The sequence below is a fragment of the Eulemur rufifrons genome, chromosome 18, assembly GCF_041146395.1.
Source record: "Eulemur rufifrons isolate Redbay chromosome 18, OSU_ERuf_1, whole genome shotgun sequence".
NCBI lineage: Eukaryota > Metazoa > Chordata > Mammalia > Primates > Lemuridae > Eulemur > Eulemur rufifrons.
Window position 1 is genome coordinate 37,772,389 of NC_091000.1, and position 18,092 is coordinate 37,790,480.

Genomic DNA, 18,092 nt, shown 5'->3' on the forward strand with positions numbered 1-18,092 from the left:
ATGAAAACTCCTTCTAAAAGCCAGTTGCATCTCAAGTGAACTGTAACTCAGCTTGGATAAATAGTTTCAATTTTACTTTATTTAAAAATTATCCTCTGATGATGGCTGCACAAAACTGTGAATGTACTTTATGCCACTGACTTGTACACCTAAAAATGGCAAAAAAAAAATTATCCAATTAATGGTTGGAAATGCCATCTTCTGTGCATATACAGGCAGTTTTCAGAATTAAAATATTTAAATGTTTCATAAAAATATTTATTTTTATGTAGAGACAATCAATATATAATTACTGAGCACTGAAATGTAGAGACAATTTAATATATAATCACTGAGCACTGAAAAAGAACAAATCTCACAAACCATACAGTTCAATAGCAAAGAATGGAAATATTAAAAGTATGTTTCCAGCAGCCAGGCGTAACTTGGCATCTTATCTATAAACCCAATACATACTTTAAAGCAAATGTAATGCCTGTGAAAATAAAGGGAAATCATATGCAGATATGCTACCAGTTTGTTATTGTTATTATAGCTAACTATGTACCAGGCATCTTGGTAAGGACCATACATGTGTTAGCTCATATATTCTTATACAAACCAATGAAACAAATATGTCCTAATATTGTACCTTGTTCTTTTTTTTTTTTTTTTGTTGAGACAGAGTCTCACTTTGTTGCCCAGGCTAGAGTGAGTGCCGTGGCGTCAGCTTAGCTCACAGCAACCTCAAACTCCTGGGCTTAAGCGATCCTACAGCCTCAGCCTCCCGAGTAGCTGGGACTACAGGCATGCGCCACTATGCCCGGCTAATTTTTTCTGTATAGATTTTTAGTTGTCCATATAATGTCTTTCTATTTTTAGTAGAGACGGGGTCTCGCTCTTGCTCAGGCTGGTCTCGAACTCCTGACCTTGAGCGATCCACCCGCCTCGGCCTCCCAGAGTGCTAGGATTACAGGCGTGAGCCACCGCGCCCGGCCTGTCCTAATATTGTAGATGAGGATTCTGAAAGTTAAATAACCTACCTCTGCTCAGGTCACACATCTAGAAAGTAGCAGGAATGGGTTCTGAGATAAAGCAGTCTATTTCTAGAATCTCCACTCTCATTCCCAAGGCAATCCTGCCTTTTATATGTGGTTCTATGTAAAGAATTTCATAATATTTTAATTAGTAATATCAGTTTACTCCTGTATAATCCAGTATTGTTTAACCAACTTGTGTTTGTAAGTATGGGCGTTGACAGTGATGCTGTAAAAAGATAATTATACCCAGAAGTCCAGTGTAAAAAGCCCATCTCTATGGCCCTTTGTGATCTGGAGGAAAAAGACCCCTTTTCACACTCCCACTTGGTAGCCTACACAGGGTCTCTTCCTTCACACCCCCACTTACCTGTCCTGATGTCTGAAGAAATGTAGTTGTTCTGACCCCTTTCTCACATCAGGTCAGAAACAACCCAACACCAAAAACAAACATTTAAAGTTCCGAAAAAATACAAGCCACCAAAATAAAGTTGGTGACGGTGTGGATCAGGGACAAACATGTGGCAGCATGTCCTTGTGTGTGTCCTTCTTTGCTATAAGTGTCACAGAAGAAGCAGAAGAGGTAGGTGATGGTTTCCAAAGAGTGGCTTAACTGGAATCCAAGATGATAGCATCGGAAGGAGCGATAGAGGTCATTCAATGTAGCCTCCTAATTTTACAAATGGGAAAACTCAAGTCTAGTGAGGCAAAGTGACTTGTCTAAAATTGTAAAAAGTAAAGCTTGATTTAGAGCTGGAACCTTCAATCCTCACATCTGCCATTTTCTACTCTCTTTGAAGAGAAGCCACATCACCAAGTAGAGAAGGAACTTGGTGGCCCTGACCCCAGGGAAATGAGCTAGGCCATAATTTTGTCATCCAAATGCCCTGCCTGTTCTGTACAAGGTAGAAGATGCCTGTTGACCTACTGATTGGTAGGAAACATGTCCAGACTGGAAAAAGGCAGGGTCACTAATGCCTAATGCTTCAGCAATTTGGGCAGTTTCCCTAGGGGTTGGGTATCCATTGCCTGAAGAGCATGAACCAGTTAGTGAACAAGTAGTTTATTCATGAAGTGAACAATACTTGCTGAACCTATAGGCTCTCAATAAATGTGTTCTTTATTGATTAATGGAAGGTTTCCAAATTGGACTTACTGGTGCTGCTTAGGCAGTATTTCCAGACAGTAAAATTTGGTTCACATTTAGAAAAGTATTAATTCCTTTTAATGCACTTTGGGGGATGTTGCCCCTCACTGATCTTAATATCCAACTAATATGGCACGATTGACACTAGCCTCTGAAGGGAAAAGCTGGTATGAAAACGTTTGCCTGTACTGATTTTTACATCTGTTTTGTCTTGGTAGGTTTGGAAGATGACCTGCAGCACAGTTGCCCTTTTTGGTGGCAGCAGATAGCGGGCGAAAAAGTATGACACAAGTTTGATGTTTGTGTCTGCTTCCCCAAGGTCAAGAAATTATCTCCTCAGAAGACAGCAGTACTATGCATGTTATGAATTGTGTCTCCTTGGTCAGTGATAAAGAAAATGGGACTATCGCCACGGCAGCTGGATTCATGATTGGGCAAACACCACCTCCAGCAGCTCCTCCACCTCCTCCTCCACCCCCTCCACCTCCACCATGTCCATATTTAGGGGAGGGGTTTCCTCCTTCTCCCCCTCCACCCCTACCACCTCCACTACCTGGGGGGCCTCCTGTCCCACCTCCCCCTCCAGGACCACCCCCAATTTCTCACATGAACGGCTACAGCCACCTTGGTAAGAAAAAGCGGATGAGAAGCTTTTTTTGGAAAACCATTCCAGAGGAGCAAGTTCGTGGCAAAACCAACATCTGGACCTTGGCAGCCAGGCAGCAGCATCACTACCAAATCGATACAAAGACCATCGAGGAGCTCTTTGGGCAGCAAGAAGACCCCACCAAGTCTTCCCTTTCTAGGAGAGGAGGAACTTTAAACTCATCCTTCAGGGACACTCGAGAAGAGGTAAGAATGGACGTGGAGGGATAATCCTTAACACACTGACTGCATTGTCAGGGCCTTATGTGATAAGCTTGGGCCGAGTGTGGCAGAAGTGTAAGTGTGTGTGCCATATCCTCCCAGACCTCATGCACAGAACATGCTATTTGGGGCACTGGTCTTTGGCCCCTCAGCACTGCCTTGTCTAGCACATCTGCTGAGGGTTCCCATGGTGGAGAAATTCTGCTCAAGTCCACTATTGTTAGCATCTGTTGAAACAAAAAGCTGAGTTCCTAAACTTGGTTATCTGGGATGAACTGGAGCTGTCTGGGACAAAATGCCTTTTATTCAATAACATCAACTAATATCCATCCTTAGGATTTTACCCTTATTTTATTCTTCGGTTTTTCTTTAACAAGTCTTTCGATGGTCTTCATTCCTCAGATCCTGAATTAAGTTATGACCATTGTGGAACAGAGATTTCCAGAGAGCCAAAACATAAAGCTATTTTCAGGTAGACTTTATAGGAAGCATGTTTCAATTAACACTAAATGTATTACTTTGAGAAAATAAATAAAGCTATTAAAGTATAAGAAGTTAAATGAAAGCATGACCCCAGGGCTACAGATCTCCATATATTATAGAAACTGAATCAAAAATTGCATTTGTAGATACAGTCAGTTTCAAAACATGAAAGTAAATTAAGAAACCTCTACTTGCCAGAAGAAATAATTAGGAAATTAAGGATTAAAAGGAAAGAATGTTGCCCAAAAAACAACAAAAGAGAGAAAGAGGAGAAAAAAAGACAACATAAATCCATCATTTTTAAAAATCTGTTGTAAAGGAGCAGAGAAAATAGGTCAAAGATGGAGTTGACTAGATAAGAGAGTGGGCAGGGCCCTGGGAAGACGTAGCAGCTCTCTGCGTTATTGAATTCTTGTGCTGACAATATTGACCTCTTTTCTCTTTCTGGCTCATGTAAACTCCTTCTCTCCACTAATTCACCTGGGGGTCCTTAAAGCTGGTTGTTTGATCCCCTGTTGAAATAGCCAAGAGTCTATTTATTATGAAATGCAGAGAACACTGGGATTAAAATTAAGTGTGAACTGTGAAATAAATTTGAGAAGGAAATCTTCAAGAGAACCCTTAGTGCCTTCAGTGCTGAACACAGGCTTTCTTGTCTCTTCCTTTTATGCAAAGTCCTTTTATTTGTTAGAGTATCCTTTCAATATTGGAAGGAGCAAAAAGTCATTTCCTCAGTACCCTGGCCTTTGCCCCAGCTCCCAACAGAGGTTCTTTATTGTACAGTAGGTCATTTCTCACCATTGTCTGCTTGCTCTCCTTACTGAAATGCAAGAATACTGAAGAAATGGTGGGAAATGAGGCACATGTCTCAGGGCAGCTCTTGTAACAGAAGGGGGTTAGCTCACCATGTCCCTGGGGAGGCAGCCGGCAGGACAGACTAGGTGGCATCATTTGTGAATCGGGAAAGTTCCAGAGGGCTACGGGGGAACTTGCTGCTTCATGTTTGTGAATTAAAGAGAGATTAAGAGCCACTCAGGGAGGAAAGTAGCAGGAGTGTGGCATCTTTTCCCAACTGTGGCAGAAGCAGAAATGTCCATTTCCAGGCCAGATCTAAAATTCAGGGAAAAATGTCTCTCTTCTCACCTCCTTCTACCCTTGCATCGTAGGTAGATTTCTACTTTTTTAAAATTTAACTTCTTCTTTTAAGAATTAATTATTTTTTAAAAATAGTTTCAAAATTATTTTTAATTGTGGTAAAAAAAATACATATAAACTTTACCATCTTAACCATTTTTAAGTGTACATTTCAGCCTAGCTCACAGCAACCTCAAACTCCTGGGCTTAAGCAATCCTTCTGCCTCAGCCTCCCGAGTAGCTGGGACTAACAGGCATGCGCCACCATGCCTGGCTAATTTTTTTTTCTATGTATTTTTAGTTGTCCAGATAATTTCTTTCTATTTTTAGTAGAGACAGGGTCTCCCTCTTGCTCAGGCTGGTCTCGGACTCCTGACCTCAAGCGATGCTCCTGCCTTGGCCTCCTAGAGTGCTAGGATTACAGGCGTGAGCCACCGCGCCCGGCCTAAGTGTACATTTCAGTAGCATTAAGTACATTCACTTTGTCATGCAGCCATCACCATCATCCATCTCCAGAACTCTTTTTATCTTACAAAACTGAATCTCTGTATCCGTTAAACAATAACTTCCCATTCCCCTCTCCCCCAGCCCTTGGCAACCACCAGTCTACTTTCTGTCTCTATGCGTTTGACTGCTCTTGGTACCTCATATAAGTAGAATCACACAGTAATTGTTTCTTTTGTCACTGGCTTGTTTCACTTAGCATAATGTCCTCAAGGTTCATCCATGTTGTAGCACATGTCACAATTTTAAGGCCAAATAATACTCCACTGTGTGTTTGTACCACATTTTGTTTTTTCATTCATCTGTCCTTGGACAGTCGAGTTGCTTCCACATTTTGGCTATTGTGAATAATGCTGCTATGAACATGGGTGTACAAAGATCTTTACTTTCAACATTTGTAGATCCTAATCTGAGAGACAGCATACTAGAAAGAAAAATTAAATCACCATGACTGTGTATCATACGATAATCTAATTCATCAACTCTTCAGTATTCAGGTATGATAAGTAGTTTAGACTGATCCATTTAAATGCATGTTAGGTAACATTGTTGCATAACAGAGGTTAGCCAGAATTATTTTCAATTTTTCATGTTATTTCCCACCTGGCTTGAAGTAGTATATAAACTTTTTTCCAGTAAAAGAATATGGTACGTGCAACTTCCTTCCCTCCTTAGATTTTCTTCTAAAGAAGTTATAACTCAGCAGAGTTATAATCTGACAAGGATCAGTAATAAATCTTCCAACTCACTGCAATAAGTAGAGAGAGTCCAGGGTCAAAAGTAATAGTGGTCACCGTCTGTCTATTTAGACAGGAGAATAACCCCCAGCCACATGGTCAGCAGAGGGACCAATCCTGAGCCTCGAAACGTGGCATCAGCACGTTACAACACAGGCCACAATCCTGGAGGTTCAAATGTGCTGAGGATCAGATTTGTCCCCTTGAAATACAATAACCTCCTACGGACACAGCCTAACATTCTGTGACTGGCTTATACTTTAAAGGGCTCATAAATCATTACAAATAAGTTCCGTTATACTCCAAAGGAAGAATTTGCCAGGAGACAGGGAAGATTTGGGTTTGAGCATGGCTGAACTTAGAAAGAACAACTCTTAAAATAGTAAATTAGGACATTTAGTAGGGATGAAAAATTATGAAATATTATCCTTGTATCTTTGTAAACTAAAAATTAACTTGAAAAGACTACAGATGTGATGGTACAATAACAAAAAGCAATAAAGTAATTAGGAATAAAGATATATTATTAAGGATGCTAATAAAAAGATTCAGCTCAAACTCACCTTTTCAGAGTACACTGATCTTACCCCTGAGAAGACCGTAGTTTCCCTGTCCATCTGTTACCGACATTCCTCAGTCCCCCCAGAGCCTCCCACCAGTGTTAGTCGGGGCTGCGCGTGTCTCCCTCTACAGTTTGGCCAGTGCGAAAGGGTAGAGATATGTCTTGGCCACTTGGAATCCTCCAAAGAAAATGAAAGTTTATTGAACTGGACAGAACTCAAAGGAACTTGCTTACAAGGCATCAACAGATCAGAACTCTCAAAGAAAACACAAATGTTGGAACACTTGAGGTCATTCACTGTGATATCTGTGGCAATATTACATTGACCATATATGAAATGTTAAATAACTCAAATAGCTAATCAGAAAAAGAGGAAAGGAGAGAGGAAGAGAGAAGGGAGGTATGGAAGGAAGATTCATTTTTCTAAATTTATGAGAAGTAATGTTTTATGCTCCCACACTGCAATTCAGGTATCTGTCATTCTTTCTCAATTTGTTATGATCCCAGTATGTTCTAGAATTCCGGGACACATTCGCAATCCAAAACTGTAGAACTAGATAGAATATTTGAAATATATTTGGAAAAAAATGTGACCAGATTTTCATTTTTTTTCCCAGAATGGGGAGAAGAACAATTTCCAACTGGTAGCCAACCAAAAATAAAAAAGAAAATGAAAAACTATGAAAAACCAAAAGCCAAGTCCACGCTGGAGCACAGAGGGAGACTTTTAAAATTTTGTGCCTCAGAATTTGAAGTGGGATTGAACTAGTCACTATGTAGTGTTGCTTGAGAAGCTCCCTTTGACATACGGAAACAAAAGTGGTTTAAAACGTTTCTTCCTCCACCTTGAGGACATTATGCTAAGTGAGATAAGCCTGTCACAAAAGAACAAATACTGTGTGATTTCACTTATATGAGGTACCTAGAGTAGCCAAATTCACAGAGGCAGAAAGTAGAATGGTGCTTGCCAGGGGCTGGGGAGAGGGGAATGGGAAGTTATTGTTTAATGGATACAGAGTTTCACTTGTGCAAGACGTGAAGAATTCTGGAGATGGATGGATGGTGATGGATGTACTTAATTACTTAATGCTGCCCAACTGTACCCTTCCAAATGGTTATGGTAAATGTTATTTGTATTTTACCCAGCTTAAAAAAAAAAGTTTTTTCTTCCTTTGAGAATATGGGAGGCAGATTTTGTAGTGGATTGATACCAGGTGAAACTACAAGAATTGTGGAAGAAACTAGGAGAGCTTGTTTGGAGGTTGTAGCAAGAGGGATGGTAGCCATTCGCTCCCCTTGGTGAGTAGCAGAGCACTGCTGACTCTGTCTCAGAGGGCATCAGAACAAGCCCGGCCACCCTGGCAGTCTGTGGGGAAACGATTATGATGGCCCAGGTCCCCTTCACAGCCCAGAGGGAAATCCTTGAAGTGGGTTGAGCGCGTTACCCTACATTACCTTACATTTCTAGCTCCCTTGTTTGCTGCTCTTCGATAGGACTTTTAGTGGAAGAACTAATGAACCCCTTGGAACGCGGACTGTGCCTGCTGTTACAGGCACTGACCTCAGTGGCAGTCCTGCCTGTCCTGCTGTGACCAGAAGAGTAGATTGCCAATTGATTAGAACTGGTGGGAGGAAGGGAGTGATGCAGCTCATTCACTGGCCGGTTCTGTTCATCCCCATTCTTTAGGCAATTTCTCGTCTCTGACTAGTCAGCTTGTGCAGCTAACAGGTCTCACTGGGATCCCATGTGCAGATTCCACTGCTCTGAGTGATTCTGGAACACTGGCCAATCCCACACGGATTCATTTCTGAATGGCCCAGCTTAGAGACAGCAGGCATTTGGGAAGTGAGATAAGCTAATTTACATGTGTAGTGATAACCCTCTTTAAAGGACTTTAACAGTCACTTTTATAATAGCTTTTTAGAAGGATCAAATGGATAAAGTAGAGAAAGAGTGTCCTCGTGCACCAGGAAAATCTGAAGATGCCAGGAGAGAGTGGGACTGTCCCTAAGTGTTATCAGTTGTCTCATTTTCATGTTGTTTGGGTGAAGTGCTGGCCTTTGTTTTCCTTGCAAGGTGCTGGGTCCTGGCCAGCCCAGGTTTTTCCTTAGGAATACCATTGAGCTCTGTTAAATGGTGACCGGTTTCCGAAACACAGCTTGAGCTGTAGAGACAACTGCTACAGGCTGAGGCTGCCTCTATGTTGAGGTGGATGGGTTGCTCTGTAGGGCCAGGGCTTAGGCTCTTGGAGGATATCTTGCCTGGGGAGAACATGATTCCTATCTGTCATTTCACACATACAACTCTGGGGTCAGCAGGGGACTTAGCCAGGCAGTATGGAGGGCTTTCTACAAATCTGCCCCCATTCCTGGTGAAAACTCCCAATGTGCATACCAGGCTGGTGGGGGAACATTTGCTACATCTCTCTAGGAAGCTCACTGATACTAAAACTCATAGCAACTAGAGTGAGAAGGAATCATAGAAACCCAGGCTAACATTTCAGTTCAAATACTGCCTTGGGAAAGTTAAATAATGACATCTCTGAGGCTCAGTTTCCTTGTCTGTCATATAGGGTTAATAAGAGTAATTTTTCTCCCTGGCTTTTCCAACAATAGCTCTGGATCTAGGCCAAGTGTACAGAGTCCCAGAGGGTTGAGGGGTGGGGCTTGGGACATGGGGGGTGGGGGCAGGTAGAAGGATGCTGCAATCAAGGGTTAAATATAGCAGAGGGTGGCAATTTAATGAGAGAAATATAAAACAAGTTATTTCCCCATTTTAGGTAGAAGTGAAGGCAGAGGAAGTTCTTTGGGTGTGTATATAACTGGAGCAATGTATGTGTTCTCACTGTGGCCTTTTAATTTATGAATTGTAAAAAACACAGTTTTCTGTCTTAATAAATTGAGATTCTTTTTTTTTTTTTTTTTTTGGTATGAGCTTTTAAAGGGTGTTGAGTTTGGCAGGTTTTATTCTCATCCTTTCTTTCCTCCTCCCTCCTTCACACTGAACTTGAACTGTAATTCCTGGGTAGGATTCCAATAAGGAGTCTGCTTTTTTAGCTTGGGAGTTTATTTTATGGCTGGCAGGTGATTGTGTTAAGATGAAGTAAACCCTACATTAGTAAATAATGTGATTGTTAAAGATTAGTCTTCAAAAGAAGGCAACCATACTCTTGTAAAAATTTAACCTTACAGCCAGGAAGCGATATTAATGTTGGTTAACAGTCTTGTTGCTTCTTGTAAACTCAGAAACAGACCCAGAGATCAGGAGTTTAGTCTGAAACCTGATTCTCTTTTGTTCACAATGAATTACATACATTTGGAAAGGAAGAGCATTATGACAACATTCCTATTTTAGCCAGTCTCCCGTTACCAAAAACAAATGGAAAAAAATACAGCAGTTTTAAGGTTATCTTTCCTCCACACATAACTGAATATTTACTTCCAGAAACAGAAATGGCTTCTGTATTTAACAACCAAAAAAGAGTTCTTATTTCTAGTCTGGTAAATTATTAATTTTAAACAGTTAAAAACTATTTTAGCCAAAATCTGAGTTTTGACACTGTGTTAAAATAGCTATATTATATTTCATTAAACCAAAAGATGCCATGTATTATAAGACACACCTTGATTCCAGAGGTGTTAAAAATTCAAAAAAAATTATGCATCTTAGACTTGGTGAAATGCACATTGCACAAGAATTTCCTTTTTAAAATTCTGAGTAAATAAAATATAGGACACTTCTTTACTTCTTCTTTAAAGGGCTATTGGACATATATAGTCTTTTTCAATAAAATGACATCTTTCTTTTAGAAAAAAAATGAATATTTCATGATGTGTTTGAAAATAACCTTATTGGTTCTTTTACATCCATAAATTGGGGTTGGGAATCATTCTACAATATCTTCAGAGTTATTTTTTACTTTTTCAGTTCAAATCTCATGTGCTTCTTGCTATGCTAAGACCTACATTTTGAAAGTGAGGCTTTGAAGTGTGGGCTATATATTAGTCTAAGAGGAAATTGCTAAATTTAAAAAATTTTAAACATATATTATCCAGTTGGCCTTCCACATCCATGAGTTCCTCATCCTCAGATTTAACCAACCAGGGATCGAAAATATTTGAAAAAAGACACAATAAAAAATAACAATACACCAATAAAAAAAGACAAATTTTAAAATATAGTATAACAATTATTTATATAACATTTACATCGTATTAGGTGTGATAAGTAATCTAGAGATGATTTAAAGAATACAGGAGATTGTGTGTAGGTTATATGCAGATACGATGCAATTTTATATGAGTCTGGAGCATCTTTAGATTTTGGTGTCCACAGGGTGTCCTGGTCCTGGAACCAGTCCCCCGTGGATACTGAGGGACAGCTGTAGGGATGCTCCTCAACTTAGATGGGGCTTCATCCTGATAAGCCCATCATTAAGTCGAAAAACCATAAGTCAAAATCTTAAGTCCCATCGTTAAGTTGGGACCATCTATATATTATAAGTTATATAATATTAAAATAGATATGTATTATTATTACAGTTGATGAAATATCATTGCAGAAAGTTTGGGGAGATGGTAATATTTTAATATTTGTAAAACTATGCTAGGACTATCAATTTAATCACCAGATTTACACGTTGGGAATTATTCTCTTAAAAATCAGTGTTGTACTTTGATAGGTTTTCATTCTCTTCTTTTTTCCAATTCTTTTTTTTTTTTTGTACTTTAATAATCTTATATATCCCTATTTTTTTCAGATTACTATCTTGGACGCAAAACGGAGCATGAACATTGGAATATTTCTTAAGCAATTTAAGAAGTAAGATTTTTGCACACTTTTGAAATTTTAGTCATATCCATACTGTCAGTATCAAAGTCTGTGGGTGTGACGGAGCTAAAATTCTAATTCTAATAGGAGTGAAACTCATTCCTCACATCTTCAGACCCTTCTCAGACACATGACTTGAGTCTGCAAGGGTCTGTCACTTTCTGCAGTTTTCCTTCATGAACACATAAAGTAGTGGCTTGAAGTTTATGGAGAATTGCCCCAGGGTGTCCATTCAAGCCTGTCACATCAGGGAATTTATAGATTCATCTTTAGTGCTGCTCCTTCAGTGGGGGTTGGATTTACGGTTGAATTTACATGTTCTAAAGTAGAAAGGAGAGAGCTCTGCAGGGGTTCCAATGAGACCAAAGGGGGTTATTTTTCTTCCCCCAGTGCTTGTCTGTTGCTTTCAACCTTTTTGGAATGACCGAGGATGGCTCCCTGGGTGAAGGGGCCTCTGAAGCCGTGTGTCAGGGTCCCCCTTTCCCAGCAGTGGGGCTGTCGTGAGCATTGACACAAAACCACCGGGCCAGATTGGGAAGGAGGCGGGATGGGGAAGAGGGTGGAGGAGATTTGTTTTAATTTCCACTGGTTTGTGTCTCTTTTGGCACTCCAGCAAACGTGAAATGGAATGTGATTCATTATCTTTTCAAGGTCTCCTCAGTCCATTGTAGAAGACATTCATCAAGGAAAGAGTGAGCATTATGGATCAGAGACATTGCGAGAATTTCTTAAGCTTTTGCCAGAGTCAGAAGAGGTAAGGAATTTGGCGCGTGAGGTTTGGGTGTTAGGAGTGATCATAAAAGCTTAATATTTTTAGGAGTGTCAAAACTCACCTGGAAAGGGCACTCTCCTACCCAGAGCCAGTTTTCTTACAATAAAAGTAGTAAGTAACCCAGTAGAAAGAACATGGGTTATGGAGTCAGAGAATCTAAGTTCAACTTCAAGCTGTACCCTTAATTGAGAAACTTGGACAAGGTTCTTAAGTCCTGTGAACTTTAGTTTCCTCACTTGTAAAAGGAGGATAATGACGCTTACCTCATTGGATTGTCAACATGATTAAACCCTAGTTATGGATCTAACGTGATTCTTGGCACATGGGAGCTCAACACATTTCAGTTCCTTTTCCATCATCTAAAGATGACCTTTACTCAAGTTATTTTACAATACATAGACTTTTTTAAAAAAAATGAAAACCATTTTGAATAAAGATGCTCTAAAAATTTGGGGAGGTAGGTAAATTGTTCATAAATGTTGTCTACATAGTTGATTCAAAGGTGAAAATTGTTGTGATAGCAATATAGTGTCATAATATAAAGTTATTTATTTTGTTTGAACTAAATTAACTGAATTGTTGAATGGTTAGTAGCTTAATAGGAAAAAACAGAATAACAGTAATATAAAATCTTCCAATAGTGGGATATTGTCCTTTATTTCTGAACAGAAATTTCTTAAAAAAAATTCAATAAGAAATGACACAAATGCATGTGCTTGTAAACAAATAATATAGAATCTTACAAAGTTTTTTATAAGTAAAATAAAGGGTGACTTCTTATATAACTTACCCTCTTCACACACACTTCTGACTCCTCCCTCCCCTTCCCACTCTTCTTCCCACACATAATTTATGGAACTTGACTTTAGTGCCATTAATAACAACAAGAGAGATATATTTGTACTTTTTCTTTTACATTGATTAATGTTAAACTCACAATGTCAAATTTAGGATGTTAGTGAGTAACTAGAGTCTCTAGTTTTATCTAGGTATATCTAATAACCTGGGGCACTCTTTCTATCTCAAGTTTTCTGTTTGCAAATTAAGTGTAATTAACCTAAGCCAAGATTAATTAATGGCAATTATTAATGTTAGTAAAGGGTCTTAAAGTCTTAAAGGAAAGGTACATTAAATCATAATTTACCCTGGATCGTACATACTGAACAGACCTTAGTCTTTCTTTTATACAAAGACTGGGAGTTCCAAAATCTTCATGAGGATGGATAGGTTTTAACTGATTAGAGTTTTAAAAAGATTTAGTTGCTCTTGAAACCTTATTCCCACTTGGGCTGTTTTCATGACTCCTCCTTAGGATCGCTCTGCATACCCACTCCTAACTGACCTCATCGGGTTTTTTTTAAGTGAGGATCAAATTTGATAGCCCGTGTGAAAGTGCTCTGAAAAGCTCTAAATTGCTAACTAAATGAAAGTTAGACATGAGGGAGGCTGCCAGCTTCATGCCGTGAAGAGGTGGGAAACTGAATAGGATGTTCCTAATATCTTCATTTTTCATTCGAAAGGTGATTAGAAAACGCAAAGGGATTTTTCAGAGAGTCAAATTAGCTGTCAAACCTCTCACATGTTAAAAGAATTCTGGGTTTTTTTGAGTTGTGTGTGGGATATAATTCAGAAGGAAGAATGTTAAGGACAAGATGACAAAAACCCACCTAAATGCTGTCCCAAGTCCCTGAGTCTGTCTCACCCCCAGGCAGGTAGCTGCTGACCTGTTAGCTGACCTCGGAGATGAAACATGGTGGGACCCTGTAAGGCCTTCCCAGCCACCAAACCGGGCTGTAGCTGTTCCTCCCCTCACCCTCCTGCTGCAAGGCCATCAGTCTGAATATCTGACAAGCTCGGTCACACTCCTCCTCCTTGTTTACATTACTACTAAGCTTCAGCTCACCACACCCTCCAAACTCAACTGGAAGCTTCCTTCAGCAGGAACACCCTGACAGTCCCCGGCTGGGAGCCTCTCCCTGAACACTCTGGGATATCTGTGCTGTGGGAAGCGTCTCAGGGAAAGCCAAAGCCACCTCGGGACTGATGCCCGCTGCAAGGACAGATTGGCTTTGTTGTGAATGCTTTGTGGCTCCCGCACCACCCGGACCCAGGGCCAACCCTGGAGTCTGAGTCTCTGGATGGAGGTTGTAGGATGAAGCAAAGGAGGAGGCAGGGCCAAGGAAGAGAGGTTTAGGAATGTGGCAGAAATATGCTAATGGATGCTTAAGTGCCTGCGTAACCACGTTACTAAGCTAAGCTGGTGGTGTAACATTGTACACTCATTTTTAGCACAAGTGAGGACTAAACATTTATTGAGTGCCCGCATGTCCCAGGCACCGGACAGGGCAGAATGAAGTGAAATGAGATCATATATTTAAGGTGTTTAGCCTAGTGCCTGGTACACAGAAAGTGAATAAATCAGAGCAATGATTCTTTTGTGTATTTTTCATTTAATCCTTGCAGCAACATTATATTCCCTATTTTACAAATGAGAAACTGAGGCTCCCATGAATTAGCCATAAGTAGCCTGGAGTCACATGATTTCAGGGTGATACAGGACAGGGTGGACTTGAACACTGATCCCTCTGGCCCCACCGCAGTGCATCCTTTCTGTAGCACTCCACTGCCTCCCTTGGAGGAAGGAAGGGCAAAGGTTGTCAAAACCTCCACTGCACTCACCTCCCAGCCTTTTCATCACCTCTGCTATCACAAAGTACTAGTGTAAGTGTCACTTGAATAATACTGTAATCTTATCAGTGCGCTGAAAAATATGAACGGAAACAGCCCCCTTTTTTCTCCCGCCCTCTCAGCTGACAGGCGGACCGAAGCCAAGGTTGTCAGAAATTTCTCTGCCCTCTGCCACAAATCTTTTTATCTGTCATGTTTGTTCATCCTTCTTCAAACGTGTGGTTAACACTTGCAGAGGAAGAAGGTGGACCCAGAAATGAAGGCCTGGGAGTGTGCTCTTGTCCGGCACAGTGTTCCCACACCGGAGGGCCCTCACCCAGTCTGCTGGTTCCTGGTCTGCTGCCTCAGTGTCAGGGCTGGGGCTGGTAGAAACTTGCTGTTTCTCTGGAAGCAGTTTGAGTTGCCTCCTCTGGACATTTTTATTACTTCTTTCCTGTCTTCTTCATTTACTCTCCTGCCGCCAGGGGAAGAACAGGGAGGAAGCCCAGGGGTCGTCTGTTGGGTGGCCACATTGGTGGGAAATCCTGCATTTCCAGGCCTTGTGACTGGAGTTAGACAGTATGAAGGAGCCTGCCCTTTGGAACCTGTGGCTCCAGGAGCATGCTCTATTAGGACAAAAACCGGGCACAGCCAGGGTCATAATGAGTGTGTCTTGGCCCAGCCAACAAAATTATGCCTAACAATGTTTAATAAATGCTTTTTGATAATGACGATGAGAATGCATAATAATTATAGGGTTTGTTCACCTCTCTTTTTTACTTCCCTACCACTGTGAAGGTACAGTAATCCCTCTTAATGACCATAAATCTTATTTTGAAATAAAACGAAGAACTGTATACATGGCATTTAAATTAAATAGTCTTTCCATCACCCTTCTCTTGAAATCCATAAACATTTTTAGCCTTTTACACAAGTGAAGGAGATTAATCATTGCTCCCTTACAGTTCAGCACATGTTTAATGGAAAGATTTACCAAGTTTACTTAGCATGACTTGTTCTTATGCTTTCGACCAAAAACTGCTATTATTTTCAGAAGCTTTACACAGGCTACATATGTGGTTTTATAAAAGGTACAACCACACTCTGCCCTTGCCCATATATAGTGAATTGTTAAACTCTAGCTTAGAAGAAATCAGCATTCATCCTGTGGATTTCTCAGTTCAGAAACCAGGCACTGATTTGGGTTTAGCTAAACCAGAAGTGCCATATGCCCTGAAATGTAGTGAGGCAAAAAATGATAGATTCACTTTCGGGCTCTCATGGTAGGGGAAATGTAATTTCTGCCCTAAAAAAGAAAGAAAACAGTCTTAAGGACCAGACTTAATACTAGGGCGTGAATTTGTACTGTTACATTTTGTTTTTCATATTTTCCAATAATTGAGGTAGATATTGCAAATATTCCTTTCTTTAAGTTTTTGAACTGGCATTTCCTATTTTTCAAAGGACTTAAAATTATGTTATTAGTCATAACCCAGAGGGTGGAAGAAAATAAGCTTTATAAAGAATGGTAAAAAGTGGAAAGGACTTGCTGGTCACAGTTAGCTGCAAGGATAGGCTGTATACTTCACTAATAGTGTAAAGGTACCACTTACTATGAAGAATATTGTTGGATGACTCTCTATTAACAGTGGACTGAGAAGTGGTTTTGCCATGGGATTGGTCCAGTTTTCTGTGTGGGGAAGGCGTGACCTATTACGTAACGCTGTTTGAAACTCTTCACCTCCACCCCACCTGCTAGTAATTTGGCTATTTACCTATGTCAGAACTCTTCTTTTTTTCCTTTACTACAGTTGAAGGAATACTTGTGTGTTTAAAAACTTAGTTTAGTTTACTTTTGTATAAGAGAAAAATACATGATCGCTGTGGATGTTTTAGAAAATAAAATGAGCAGCAAAAGAAAACAGTAATCCCTGTAGTCCTATCACCCAGTGCCCATGGGCCCTTTTCGTCTTTTTCCTGTGCGTGTATGCAGGTGTGCACATGGGAGGTTTGGAGGGTAGGAGATAACATTTAAAAAAATGTATAGAAGTGAGATCCGACTGCACATACTATTAATTATTTTTATTATCTGATCTTTTCATAGGAGAAAATCTTAACATTGATCTTTCAGTTGTTTAAGCAATTTTTCTTTTTTTTCTCCCTGCTGGAGAGCCAGTAGGCGCTCACCTGAAGATGCTGTAGTCCTTTCCTTTAAAGCTATTGTATGTGAAGTGCCATTTGACCCCAGAAAGATCTGTGTTAGATCTTACCCAGTCTACGTATTTTATATCCAAAATACTCAAAATAAGATTTTTTTCACTTATGACTTAAAGGACCATGTTATAATGACTATCTAGTCTCTTCTTTCTTCTCCCAAACAATGATCTCACTTCCAGATTATTGCTTACAGAAAATCTTCATCCTTAAAACTGATCCTTCTTTAGCCCATCCCTTTGGTAACCTTCTTGAGGATTCTGGTGGCTCCAGCTCTCTGACTTGCAGGGGACTAGATGTCTATAGATGCATGTGACACTCGCTCTTCACTTTCAAATCTGTGAGTTTTGTTTTTTTCTTGTAAAAAACAAAGGAGTAGATGTGATGGTTTCCTTTTCTGTCTTTTCCTAGGTCTGTATTTGAATTTAGCACTGAAATCCTATGTTCTTAGAAGAATTCTAGGATAAAATTTTAAGTAATCTTAACTTTTAATCGTAAGTGATTTTTTCCTCTATCTCCTTATCCATTTGTCTTTTAGGTAAAGAAATTAAAAACATTTAGTGGCGATGTGTCCAAGCTGTCTCTGGCAGACTCCTTTCTGCACTGCTTAATTCAGGTGCCAAAGTAAGTCACTGATCATTGTTCTTTGTAGAGTAAGATTTATAAACTAATGACATTCAATTCTACAGCTTTACTTTTTATTTTCTAGCTATTCACTTCGGATTGAAGCCATGGTGCTAAAGAAGGAATTTTTACCTTCTTGTTCTTCTTTATACACAGATATAACAATTTTAAGAACTGCTACGAAAGGTAAGTAAACATATGATCCTTCATACAACTTGTTTTTATTAATTTTGGTAGCAGTTTATTTTTGTAAAAAAATTCAATTAAAATTAGAAATGGAAAGTCCCGTATTTCTGATATACCCTAAAAAGGGAAATGAGATGTTACTAGGGATGCATTTGAGATTTATTTCCATTCACTTCCCCCACTGCTCGGAATGACTATTGATTTGCATATTATCCTGCCTTGAAAGGAAGTTTCTTTCATCAAAAGCTTCAGAGTAAGCCTTTCTGGTTGCAACTCACTCTTACTCCCCTCCTAGGTTAGCTTTTTCTGTGTGTATGTCTCTGTGGTATGTAGTGTGTATGTATGTGC

The 18,092-nt window shown here is 39.9% G+C and overlaps 1 protein-coding gene across 1 annotated transcript in view; it reads left to right on the forward strand.

Annotated features, from left to right (window-relative positions):
- The first annotated feature begins 2,517 nt into the window (after positions 1-2,517).
- Positions 2,518-18,092, forward strand: part of FHDC1 (FH2 domain containing 1) — a 29,192-nt gene continuing 13,617 nt past the window's right edge. The window contains exons 1-5 of the mRNA XM_069493473.1: positions 2,518-3,015; positions 11,211-11,272; positions 11,933-12,035; positions 17,473-17,558; positions 17,644-17,744. Coding sequence (XP_069349574.1) covers positions 2,518-3,015; positions 11,211-11,272; positions 11,933-12,035; positions 17,473-17,558; positions 17,644-17,744 — 850 coding nt within the window. The remainder of the gene's footprint in view (positions 3,016-11,210; positions 11,273-11,932; positions 12,036-17,472; positions 17,559-17,643; positions 17,745-18,092) is intronic.